The sequence below is a fragment of the Thalia democratica genome, chromosome 3 (genome assembly GCF_965202585.1).
Source record: "Thalia democratica chromosome 3, ktThaDemo2.hap1.1, whole genome shotgun sequence".
In the NCBI taxonomy this organism is placed as follows: domain Eukaryota; kingdom Metazoa; phylum Chordata; class Thaliacea; order Salpida; family Salpidae; genus Thalia; species Thalia democratica.
In genome coordinates, this window is record NC_139167.1 from 45002072 (window position 1) to 45015509 (window position 13438).

At 28.0% G+C, this 13438-nt stretch overlaps 1 protein-coding gene across 3 annotated transcripts in view; it reads right to left on the reverse strand.

Moving 5' to 3' along the window:
• Positions 1-13438, reverse strand: part of LOC145831296 (uncharacterized) — a 62128-nt gene that overhangs the window by 15902 nt on the left and 32788 nt on the right. For all 3 annotated transcript variants that reach the window (XM_082938494.1, XM_082938495.1, XM_082938493.1), the window contains 2 exons: positions 4654-4760; positions 2085-2217 (listed from right to left, as the gene is read on the reverse strand). In XM_082938494.1, the coding sequence (XP_082794620.1) occupies positions 2085-2217; positions 4654-4760 (240 nt within the window). The remainder of the gene's footprint in view (positions 1-2084; positions 2218-4653; positions 4761-13438) is intronic.

Consider the following 13438-nt stretch of genomic DNA (forward strand, 5'->3'; position numbering starts at 1 on the left):
ATTCTGTTCGTTGACGAAGGGAATACCCGTAGGTTCTTCGAGTTGAGCGGTTTTCTTTTTGCGGTTGCTGCATTGGTCGCGTAAGTTTCTCACAAATTCTCGTGTATGAGTTACGTAAAAATATGTTTAGTTTAATGAGATTTCTGTACTCAATTGGAGATGAACTGAAAATATACACATATCTTTAGAAGGTAAAAAGGCGAATTTTATTCTCTCTTTATGGTTAAGTTCGTCGGTATCGTTGTACCTACGAAAGTTTTCGAATATGTTAATTACGACTTCAATATTCGAAATCTTTTGGACTCTGCCTAATGAAGGGAGAAATTTCAAGACTTTTTCTATAATTTCTAGCTCTCTAAAGGTTTCAATTAATACGACTTAGTACTGTGTATTGCTAAATCCTTGATACTCGAACCATACGATTTTCTAGTACTACGTTTTATCGAGTATATCGCGCCTACTATGTCTTTTGCTAATCTCAGCTCTTAACAAATCAATTTTAAGGTTAAAATCTATAACTCGTTACAGGCTGTTATAATTTTTTGGAGATTTTGAGTGCGACTAAACACAACAAACTGTACTATAAAAATAATACGAAACAAAACTCTTGACTGAAAAGTCAATGTTAAAATTAATCAACATCGTTACGCTAGTAACGATGCTTAACACATAACTTTTAAAAGAAACTAACAAATGTGAAATGAAGGAATAGTCGAAACACTAGCAAGCCGATTGCCAAAACTAAGCGGGTTCTATGCTTAAGAACGATAACTTGTGAGAAGAGAGAAAAAAGAGGCCGCTTTCTACCGCTAAACGCTGCAGAGCCGTACAGTCAGTTAATCTAGATTTTCTCTACTATCTAAGACTAAAGCTGTAAAAACAAAAAATGCCAAGATCTCAAAAATATTAAGTTTATGGACTCCAATCTTTCTGACTTTAAATGACGTCCAATCTTCTAAGGTAGCGGCCATTAGGAAGTACCCTATGCCAATCACTCGTGGATTTGAGAAGGTTCATTGGTATGGTAAATTACTACCATGCTTTTGTGCCAAAGTAAAGTAAACTAAAATACAATTTTTTTTTACGGTTGTCAATGATTGAATAAAATCTCTTCACAGTTTTCCCAAACATAAAGATTAAACTTTATAATATAAATTAAATAGCTGTCTAAATCTTCATATATATTGTGACGTAATTATTGGGTGTATTTTATTCAATCATTGACAACAGTAAATTAAATTTGAATCAGTATTTCTTTCCATTAAAGTAAGTGGTTTGTTTATATTATAATTTGTTGTTTTGTTGTGTATTTTAGTTTACTTTACTTTGTTTATTAATATATTACTATGTTTACAAATATTATATAGTTTTATAAAAGTCGGATTTAACTTTAAGTATTTTACCTATTATTAACTATTAACCTGTAAAAATCTGTAGATATTATTTTATTTTAATGAAAACATGTATACACCTACTTTATTCTATGCTTCTATTCTTACATTACATTATTTATTTTTTACAGAACCCAGTTGAAGTTTGTTGATTCGTAAACACACGGAAACATATGTTGGTACAATAAAGGAAGATTACTGTATAATTTGTTTTTATTGAGCTAAAACAAAATGATTATTAAACATTCATTTTAAATAAAACTATATAAACATTAAGTTTTAATTATAACAACGTATACTATATTTTAATATAAGAACAATTTCATTAAATTATTTAGTTTTTAAAGTAAATACTGATTAAAATAATCTCAAAGACAACAAAATTTTACTGATCGTTTTAAAAACGATCGGGTTAGATATGATCAGGTTAGAAATGATAGGTTTAGAAGTGATCAGGTTAGAAGTGATACTTTGATTTGTAGTACGTAAGTTAAAAATGTTTTATGTTTAACAAATTTTAACAACTTCTAACTTTTCAACTAAATTATCTTTTTATAGTTCTAATAAAAATAAAACAACTACAGCTTTTTTGAGAATAAAATTTTAAAATTCAAGTAGTATACTTTAGTAAACCATAGAGTATTGTTTGATTGCTACGACCTAATAAATATCATAATTTACTACAAAAACTACTTGATTTGCTTATTATCAGAATCGCTGGGTGGTAATGGGCCAATGACAATATCCTCGTTTGGACTATCAGTCCCATCTTCTTTCGTGACTTTAATGTTTAGAGGAGAGGAAATAGATGAATAATTCTTTCGACCTAAAGTTTAAAATTTATGTTTTATTTCTTATTTTCATTGAAACTTAATTATATACCACGCTATTAAACAAAAAAAACTCGTAGGTAATATGACTTTAGTGCTTTTACTTGTTGTTCAGATAATTAAGTCCTATTTCTGCGTAAATAGCTTTACTTTAATTGTTTATCAAATAAGGTTACTCCGATTTTAAATTCAGCCTATAGACAATTTATAAAACCTTTTAAATTATCTAACTCTATAAATTAGTTTCATAAATAGTATATGATAAGTTAAAGATTTTAAAGAGTGGAATTATATTTTTTTTGACAATAACAGGGTGGTCACTGGTTTTTATCAAAATTTCTCCAGGCTTTCAAGATTAATTCAAAGGTTTTCAGGACTTCTTCATCCTTTTTTGACTACTTTTAGTAGCAATTGGTAAGGCCTCAGGCACTTTCGCTCGTTTGACTGCAAGAGTTTGGAATAACTAAAAATTAAGCATTCTCACAAAGGCTAACGTTTAGTGTTCCTTTGTATGAATTACTCTGCTATACGGTAGCACAACATGGACGTTGCCTAGCGTGGAAGAGAAAATAAATCAATACCTTCCACATACGATGCATTCGTCGTATCCTTATAATTGCATGGCAACAAAAGATCACCAACAAGGAAGTGTTGAGACGTTTCTTATGGCCATGTACTTTGCCCTCAGTCAGCGCAGGGGTCTTGTTTTGAGGATAGGTGCTGAGCAAATACTAAAGTCTCTGTTGTATGGTGAGTTGGTTGTTGACAAACGCAATCTAGGTCGTCCAAAATTACGATTTAAAGACGTAAGCAAGCACAACCTAAAAAGCTTGAATATAAGAACTGATAAGTGGGAGTTGCTTGCAAATGACCGCGCCAAATGAAGATCTACTGTACACAAAAGAGTGAGAAAAAGAGTACTTTAGGAAACCGAAGAGTTTGAAGAAATGAGGAACATAATGAATATTATTCATTTTTATTTTATTTATTTGTATTTTTATTTATTATCTATTTGATTTATTTATTGCAGCTGTAAATATATTATTAATTTTTTATTTGTCTATGCACAATCACGCATAGCCGATCTCGACTGATAGCGGCCTTTTATTATTTTTACTTAAGAATTAAATTAATCTTAAGTTAAAGAGGTGTATTTTTGATAGATTTAAACTACTTAAAAGATATATTTTTCCTATTATTTATTTTGTTTTATTCTATTGCAACTTGTACTAACACTTGAATCAAGTTCTTCAAAGTTCTTCTCATATCATTCGTCCTTGTTAGGACTTATCAGTCAGTCACAAGCGAGAAACTTAAATTCTTCAGTTTACAAACGGTTTATAATGCTTTCACATGAAGCAACCACTTGTTGGTAATTATCAGTTACGTCAGCATTGTCTTTTGCCTTGCTAAGTTTAATACAATGTCCACTAGGCAAAATATCTGGTATCTACAATTAACAAAAACATCGTCGAAAGTCTGCAGGGCAGAAGCCTAGACTTTCTTATGCTGTGAGACAAGCTCAAGTTTAACAAAACGGTTGATCATACCTATTCAATCGTCAGACCACAAGCCTCCAGTAGATTAAGAATTTAGAACTTAAAAATCTTATAAGTATTATGACGTAGTAAAAATGAAGTTTGTTGTGCAGTAAGCTAAGTTTGAAAAACACGCTGATTTTAGTTTTTTTACTTGTTTCAGAATTTGTTCATTTTGAAAAGGTTTTAGTGGTTGCTATTAAAATTTTTGTAAAGTATGGAAAGGAAAAATATTAGAAAAATGTTTTTAATTACTCGTGTGTGCGGCTTAATTTAACTTTGATTTTATAATTAGTTAGTTTAATTTTGCTAATGAAATATTTTTGGTAATGAGTCAGGGTTGCCACTTGTTTTTTTCCAAATTTTTTCCAGTTTTTCCAAATTTTTTTCCAGGTTTTAAAAAGTACACATTTTTGGGTCTATTTTTAGTTTAAAGTTAAGTTTAAGGTAAAAAATTTGTTAAATAGTATAAAAACATTGAAAAGATAACGTAAAGCTACTTTAAATATGTTTTTTAATAAAAAAAATTTTCATGAAGACAATTTTTTTTTTTTATATGATAGATTTTTGGAATCAAATCGAAATTTTACTAATGAACATGTAAAAATTGTTAAAATTCCAGGTTTTTCAAGGTTTTTTTAGTGACTTTTGTTCAAAGTTCCTGGTTTTTCCAGGTTTTTTTCAGGTTATTTTTGCCTAAATTGTCGAATTCCAGGTTTTTCAAGGTTTTTCCAGGTAAAGTGGCAACCCTGATGAATGCATATACTTTGTCTTTCGCTTTTCTTGTTTAGTGTTATTGTCTTGTCTGATTTAATATTTTCGATTTTTTCTAAGTTGCAAAAACTTTTTTAGCATAATTAATACCTTTGAAGTTAAAATAAAGGATAAAAAAACCTTGAACACATTTTTCTTCCCAAGTAATTTCTTCTTCATTGGCAGAGAAATCAGATGATAAAACTGATGAAGATCTTTTTCTCTTTTTTTTCGATTTTCTTTTAGACCTGTTATTTAAATCAATGTGCTTTTAGTTGTAATCAATTATCATTAATATCCAAGTTTTAAATATGTGGTAATAATTTTACAATGGAACTAACAGGGTTTGAATTAAACTTTAATAATTAATTCTCTGCTTAAAAAAATAACTTAAAATAACTCAACATGTTTTATAAATGATAAGTATCAAAAAAATTTAAGTTTAAAATAATTAGTTTATAAAATATTGTGTGTTTTAGACAACAACCGTTTTATTTTTATTTGAATTATAACACAGCTCACCGTCGAATGTAAGCTTAATTATTAGTCTGGAAATATTTCAAGTCGCTTAATATATGATTAATTTTTTATAGATTTTAAACTTAAGTGTTGCCACTCTTTAAGTCAAAAAATCTTCCCTGAGTGACCAGAAAATTCCATGAGTTTTTTTCGAATACTTATTTTTTTTTATAAATTAATTAAATTAATTAATTTAAATCCAAAGAATATTGAAGAACTAGCCGTAAGGCTAAATAATTTCTAAATAAGCACTTAAAAATGAAAAATTAATTTTTTCGAACAAATATTGAAACTAAATCTCATTCTAGATCTAGGAAAAATTTTCCCTGAGATTTTTAGAAAAAATCAAAACTGCTTTGAGTTTCCCTGAGATTTTCTATAATTTGAAAATTTCCTGAGTATGTGGTAACCCTGTAAAAATTTTAAAACTTAAAGAATATCAGTATTTCTGCCCTTTAATTTAAGCCATGGAGGTGCGCAAAATTTTAATAATTAATATTGTCATAAAAAAAGCTTGAAGTGTACGTTTTAATAAATTATAAAAACTTCAATTAATTTTCGATAATGTTTCATTAAATTAAGCATTTAAAAGGCGCTAAAGAGCAGTTAAGATTTCTATATAATAAAGCAGAAACAGATTAACATAAACCTGATAAAACCTGATCACGGAAAGCAAAATTTTTCCAATAAACTTGATTTTGATCCTGATTTTTTTTTAATAAGGATCTGGTCGGATTTTAAATCCGGTAGATCAATAGGTAATAACTTAGCTACTAGCTGCTTTACTATTTTTGAAAACATCTAAGTAATTTAAAATGAAGGAGAAAAAAACTTGAGAGTTTTTAGGTTATTTATGGAAGGTGCAAACTAAAATAGTGAAAAAGACTACTTCATTAAAAATTTATCTCCTAAATTTTTTGAACATTCGTTTTCAACCAACTAAACTAAAATTCATAAAATTAAAAAAATCATTGATAGATTAAGCATCTGATAACAAGCCTACGAACCTCAAATTTTTCATTTTTAACTAGAAAATTTAGAATACACTACAAAACTAACTACATTTTTTTATTTTGAGCAAGAGACCAAAAAATTGCAACAACTTTTTCTGGCAATATATTAAAAAATTGGTGAAACGTATTATCAAATAAAAGTGTTTTGACCAACAACAAAACGTAATATATTTTTAGAAAAAAAACTAGTAAAATTGTAAAAATCCTATCAATTATTATTTTAATTTTATGAATTTTAGTTTAGTTGGTTGAAAACGATTGCTCAAAAAATTTAGGAGATAAAATTTTCAATGAAGTAGTCTTGTTCACTATTTTACTTTGCACCTTCCATAAATAACCTAAAAACTCTCAAGTTTTTTTCTCCTTCATTTCAAATTACTTGGACGTTTTCAAAAACAGTACAACTAGTAGCTAAGTTATTACCTATTGATCTACCGGATTTAAAATCCGACCAGATCCTTATTAAAAAAAATCCGGATCAAAATCCAGTTTATTGGAAAAATTTTGCTTTCCGTGATCAGGTTCTTTCAGGTTTATGTTAATCTGTTTTTGCTTTATTTTATAAAAATCTTTACTGCTCTTTAGCGCCTTTTAAATTTCTAACAAATCAATTAAGATTATTGTTGTGTTCAGTTTCAGAATTGGTTATTTACCAGCATTTATTTTAAAGAAGAATACATGCGTGAAATTAAATTATATTAAAAAAGATTTCTGTGAATAAAAAAGTCCGTATAGTATTAAGAATACCATTGAAATTAAAAACTGTAAAACTTTGTAAAAGTTTTTTAATCAATTCAAAATTTTTAATTTTATTAACAAAACAACGTTCACTCCTTAAGACTAAATTAAACAAGATCATCAGTTGAATAAAATCTGTAAATTTTTACACATAAACATGCAAGAAGATATTAGGCTAAACTTGAAATAAAACTGGCACTTATTTGTAAAAAACCACAACAAAAAACAAAGTTAATAGTTTTATGCTATCAATTTAGAAAAATTATAATGTTATCAGGTTAGTTTATGTTAAGGTTTGAAAAATGTAAGCTACTTAATAACATTATAATTCTAAAACTTTAACAAATAAACAAATAAACTTACTATTATAGCATTAAATTAAATAACTGTTTAAAAAAGTAATCAACTATCTAATTGAGAAGTAATTATAATTTAAGCTTATAAAACCTGCTGGCGCTATAAATTTTAAATTTTTAAATTGGTTACATTTTTTGGTTTTAATATTAGCTTGTGCAAGTTAAAATAGTGATGTTTAAGATAGTTAAAATAGATAGTTAAGGGCATAGGGGGAGTCCGACATTTTTTTTACTAAAATTAACATTGGATCTTATATTAAAGCTTAAAGTACAAACTACAAGCCAGTTTTTATAATATTTAAAAACCTTATTTTACTATTTATTATTTATTTAACTTTTGACATATTATAATTTTTATAAAAAGTTTTCGATACAAACGTATGGACCGGAAATTTTTTGGGGTCAATTTTCTTGGAAATTTAAAAAATCACTAAAAATCTATCTTCTCCTTCATTTTTTGAGCTAAAGACCTCAAATTTTCAGCAAACGTTCCTTTTATAGTTTAGAAGATGTTGAATGTTGGAATTTTAAAAATATTAAAAAATAAAAATTTTAGACAAAAAAAAACAAAAAAAGTAGGTGGTTTTTTACAATAAAAATTTTAGATTTTTAGATTTCAAAAATTCCTGCATTCAATATTTTTAAAATTTAATAATACACTTTCTGTGAAAATGTGAAGATTGTTTAAAAAATGAAGGAGGAGATATATTTTTAGTGAAATATTCTTTTTTTTTGCGTTTTTAGTTTGCGTCTTCCATTAGGAACCTATTGAAGTCAGAGACTTTGATCGCTCATATCTCAAAAAATACTTTGAATTTTTTTTTCAAGCAGTTAAAAATGTCAGATAGCTCAGAAAATACTCTATAAAATAAGAAAACTTGTAAAAATCAAGGTGGACCCCCCCCCCCCCCCTATGCCCTTAAAATATCAAGTTTTCTTAAGTTTTATCATAAAGCTTTTCAAAATGAGCACATGAACATATTAATTCGTTCCTTTTATTTAAAGAAGTACCCCCGTCAGCGTTCCCTATTACCATCCTCTCATAGGTAAAGGTCACGCAGATTCTCTGCGGATTCCTCATTTGTCTGATTTGATGTAAAAGTTTCCAGTTAATGTTGTAATCAGTATTAAAGTTTTTTTAATTTCAGAACTAAGTTTAATTATTCTTTTCGCAGATAAAACAATGAACCTATACCAAACAAACCCAAGTAACTAGAAGAAACTCTTAACTAACAATGTAACTAAAACTTACAAAATCTAAAAAGAAAACCTAATCAAACAAATAAATGCTGAATCTCAAGAAATAATTACCGACAGAAAATACAAAAACAAAAAGTACATAAGTTTTCAACCTCGGACACCTTTATAACAGTGAAGGATCATAAAAAAATTCCCTCTTAATATTGAGTGCAGGCTCTTAAACCTAGATAAAAACGAATTTGGGAGGATAAGCAAAAACATTTTGGAAAGAGCTGTGACAAAGATAAGATACGCGTCAAGATTGGTCCAGTGGAAAAACTCGTTTGAAGTAATCGAGTGTCCAAAATTAAACATAAGAAAATGCTTTATTAATTTTGATATTGTGGACTTTTATCCAAGAATAACTGAGAACCGTTTGATAAACGCTCTAAACTTTGCAAAAAAATACACTACAATAGAGGGCAGGGAGATAAAATTAATTAAGCAAACATGTAAAACAATTCTATCGTTTAACAAAAAAACCTGGCTCAAAAAAGACAACAACAATCTATTCGACGTTCCCATGGGCTCCTTCTTCAATACTGAGTTATACGATCTAATAGGGCTATCTGCATTAAGCAAGTTTGAACTTCTTTATGATCTTTAAGCAGGGTTGCCGCAGATTGAGAAAAATTTCCTGACTTTTTACTTAATTTTTCTTGACTTTTCTAAATCAAACTCTTAATTTAAACTTATTATAAAATACAAAATCAAACACTTGAAACTATATAAAGCTTTTAATCTTAATTTTATACAGGTTAAAACAACAGTTTTTTGTTTAATTCAGTGATCTAACTTTCATCTGTGTATGATTGAGGTACTTTACAATAAACAGCTCTTTAAGCAAAATACTTGTATTTTCTAACTTATAAACACATGGAAGTGTCCTAGCCACAGATCATCAATACTAAAAAGTATACAAAAACTGCTGGTTCAGGTAAGTTGTTCAATATGTTAATAGAAAATGCTGCAGTTTTGAAAGGATATTTTATCAATTTTTACCAGATAAAGGCATTGGAAATTAGGTAGTTTTGTAAATTTCTAGGAAAATTTTGCAATTTTAGTCTGACTTTAAAGGAATTTTAATTAATTTTTCACCATTTTAAGGCATTGGAAATAAAGGAATTTTGTAAATTTGAACTGAAAAATGTGATGCTTTTTCCAAATTTTATCAAATTTCCTGACTTTTTTTCAAAAACCCCAATTTTTTCCTGAGCTTGTGGCAACCCTGTTTAAGAGATAGGCTTTATATAGAGACGACAGCCTTGCAATTATCCAATCAAAAAACAAACAAGGTTTAGAAAACAAAACGAAAAAAAAAAAGAAAAAAATTCAAAGACATTGGTTTTAAAATAACGATAGATACCGGTGCAACTATATGCAACTTTCTAGACATAACATTGGACCTCACAAACAATGAATTTAAACCGTACAAAAAAGAAAACACAGAAATTAGATATATCAATAAAAATACCAATCATACTAAAATTATTTAAAAAAAACCTACAGGCAACGATAGAAAATAGACAGATTAATTTATCTAAAAACAAAAATATTTCTGACGACAATATATGCACATACCAAAACGCGTAAGAAAAATCAAACTTTAAACTTAAACTGACTTATACGGAACAGAAAAAGAAAAAAAACAGACTAAGAAAAATAATTTATTTTAATCCACCATTTTGCGAATCAGTAAGACAAAGGTAGGAAAAATATTTTTTGAATTAATAAACAAGCATTTTAAACAAAACAACAGCCTAAACAATTTAGTAAATAAAATTAATTACAAGTTGCGTATAGTTGCATGAGTAACATAAAAATTATAATTAAAGGACACAATAAAAAAAACTTTAAATAATGTAGAAAAAACTGAAACCATTAACACATAAGAGTCACTCTGCAATTGCAAAAACAAAAGCCTATGCCCACCTAAAAATAAGAGCCTCAGCAAGAACGTAATTTATAAAGCTACGGTTAACACAATAAAATAAAAAAAGGTTAACGTAGAAAGCACTGGGGTAACCTTTAAAACAAGGTGGTATGGCCATATTAGAGATTTTAAAGTTCACAAGGAAAACGGCACCGAACTGTCGAAATACATTTGGAAATTAAAAAAACAATAATATTGATTACAACATTAGATAGAAAATTTTACATCACATCGGACAAATAAGGAATCCGCAGAGAATCTGGGTGACCTGTACCTATGAGAAGATTGAAATAGCGAACGCTAACGGGGGTACTGCTTTTAATAAAAGGAACGAACTAAAATGTTCTTGTGTACATTTAAAAAAGCTTTATTTAAAAGTTTAAGAAAATTTGAAAAATACATCACTATTTTAACTTGCACAAGCAAATATTAAAGCCAACAACTGTAACTAATTTCAAAGTTTGAAATTTATAGCGCCATGAGATTTTATAAGCCTAAATTATAATTACGTCACAATGAGATAGTTGATTTCTTTTTAAACAGTTATTCAGTCTAAAGCTTTAGTTGCAAGAGTTGTTTTTTTTTTTTTTATTCACAAATTTTACAAGCCTGCTGATAATAAGTATATTTTTTTATTTGTTTAAGTTTTAAAATTATAATAACATTAAGTAGCTTACATTTTTCAAACCTTAACATAAACTAACCTGGTAACATTATAATTTTCCTAAATTGATAGCATAAAACTATAAATTTTATTTTTTTGTTGTGGTTTTTTAAGCATAAATGCCAGTTTTATTTCAAGTTTAGACTAACGTCTTCTTGCTTGTTTATGTAAAAATCTTTTAAGATCTTATTCAACTAATGATCTTGTTTGATTTAGTTTCAACGAGTGAAACATTGTTTTGTTAATAAAATTTTAAATTTTGAATTGATCTTTCTCCTTGTCACTATGTCGATAACTTTGTCGTGATCTATAAAGTAAAAAGTACATAAAGTTTTTAAATTACTGATTTATTAAAAAGAAAACAAAAAATTACTTTAAACTTTTAAGTATATAGTTTTAAAACTTAATTCGGTCTTAAAATTTAAGTTTTGAAAAGACTAGAAAATTTAAAAGAAAGTGTCCAGTACTACGTGGCTTACAATAAATTTGAATCCAATTATATTGTTACAGCTGAAGAATGGCAACTTGCTAGCTACATACTAAACTACTTTAACCTTTTTAGAAAGTAAAGCAGCAGTGAAGTAGAAACATCGCATTGCTGTCAAATATTTTTCCGCATGCTAAAGTACTGTTTTTTTTTTAATTTTAAAGCGAATTGTCCACCAGGTCTAAGTAGTTCTACAAACTAAGCAACCTTGGTAGAATATATAGAAGAAGCTTTCGAAAGAAGGTTGTATATTACAAATGGCATCTTACACTCAAACCAGTATGATAACAGCTTCTGTTAGTGACTACAGCTTTTGATCCACGGTATAGACTTTACTTTTTCCCTCTTAATCTCAAACTAGAGGATGAAAGGTTGTTGAAAAAAAAATTAAAAAATAATACTTGTCGTGAGACTTGTTGTCACTTTCCTCTAGTAATGCCTAATAATCCTAAAACTCAACTTCAAATGATGTACCAAATGATTTTTTAATCAATCTACTCAACGTTTGAAACAGAAAAGTACAACCATTCACATAAGCAAGCAACAAGATACAGTTGACCAAGAGATTGAGACAGAAATCAAGATTTTTTTTTTGGCTAAAATATAATTTAACAGTTTGAGAAGTAATATCTTGGTGGAAGTCAAACAAGAAAAGATACCCACACCTTGCCAGGTTAAGAAGGAAGTATATTTCGGCACCTTCATCTTCTATTTATGCTGAAATGTTATTTTCTGAAGCTGGTAACTTGTAAGAGCAAAGCAAAAGTGATTGCTTCCAAAGACCGGCGAAATTTATTTATTTCTTCATCACTTATAAAAAATGGTAGAATAGGTTTCTTTGTAGCTTAATAGATATGAGTAAATTTTATTTACTAGAAAGCTTACTTTTATTTATATTAATAGTTGCTAAAGAAGCTAATCTTTATCTCTTAATCAAAATTTTTGCATAAAAAGTTTAATTAAAGCTTATCACAAACAAAAATTAAAGTTCGTTACTTTTTAAACATTTAAATATTTACTTCCTTTTACATCATACAATACAACATTCAAGTTCAATAGCAAGTAGATTTAAATAATTTCTTAAGATTTAAACTGAGACTTCGTACAGAGAGAACTTTTATTAAAATTTTCATAACAAGTTTAATTAAAGCTTATCACAAACAAAAATCAAAGTTCGTAACTTTTTAGACATTTTAATATTTACTTCCTTTTACAGGAAAGGTACAAAATTCAAGTTCAATAGCTAGTAGACTTAAATCATTTCTTAAAATTTAAACTAAGACTTCGTACAGAGAGAACTTTTATGTCTTGTTTGAACGACGTATAATTTTTTATATTAGACTTTAAAACAAATTAACTTAAGAGTAACATTGAGTTTTTTTTTTAACAAGATAATGATTAAACATTTAAACTAAACTAGTGGTATTATAATAATTTATTTTCTCAAGTTTGTTCTCTATTCACACTACATACAGTTTGAAATATTTAGGATCCGGATCCGGCCGGATCTTAAATTAGAAAAAATTCGGACACAGAAGGATCTTACTTAGTGGATCCGGTAGATCACCATTGTAGATGTGAAATAAATCTAAAAAAGTGATATATCCATTACTTTAATTTGTAAAAATTAAACTAATTTTTTAAATTCAATTAACATGAAAGTTCAATATTACCAACTCGATCATCAGACCACAAACCAAAGGTCGACTGAGACCCGGTTTTCATTCTTAATAAAACTTGTCAGTAAGCCGTTACCAAAATAATTGCAGTATTCAATCTACAAGTTTTATTATATTAAAATATGAAGTACCATTTAGCTGGTATTCAATCAGTGACGTCAGCATGGTCTTTTGCCGTGTAACGTTCGTTACATTGTCTTGCCTACCCGGCTGCTTCCGATTCTTATTTTGAAATTAGGATTTGGCCGGATCTGAAGAAATTCTCGATATTTCTTGAAAGATTTAGCTAGATTTTCAA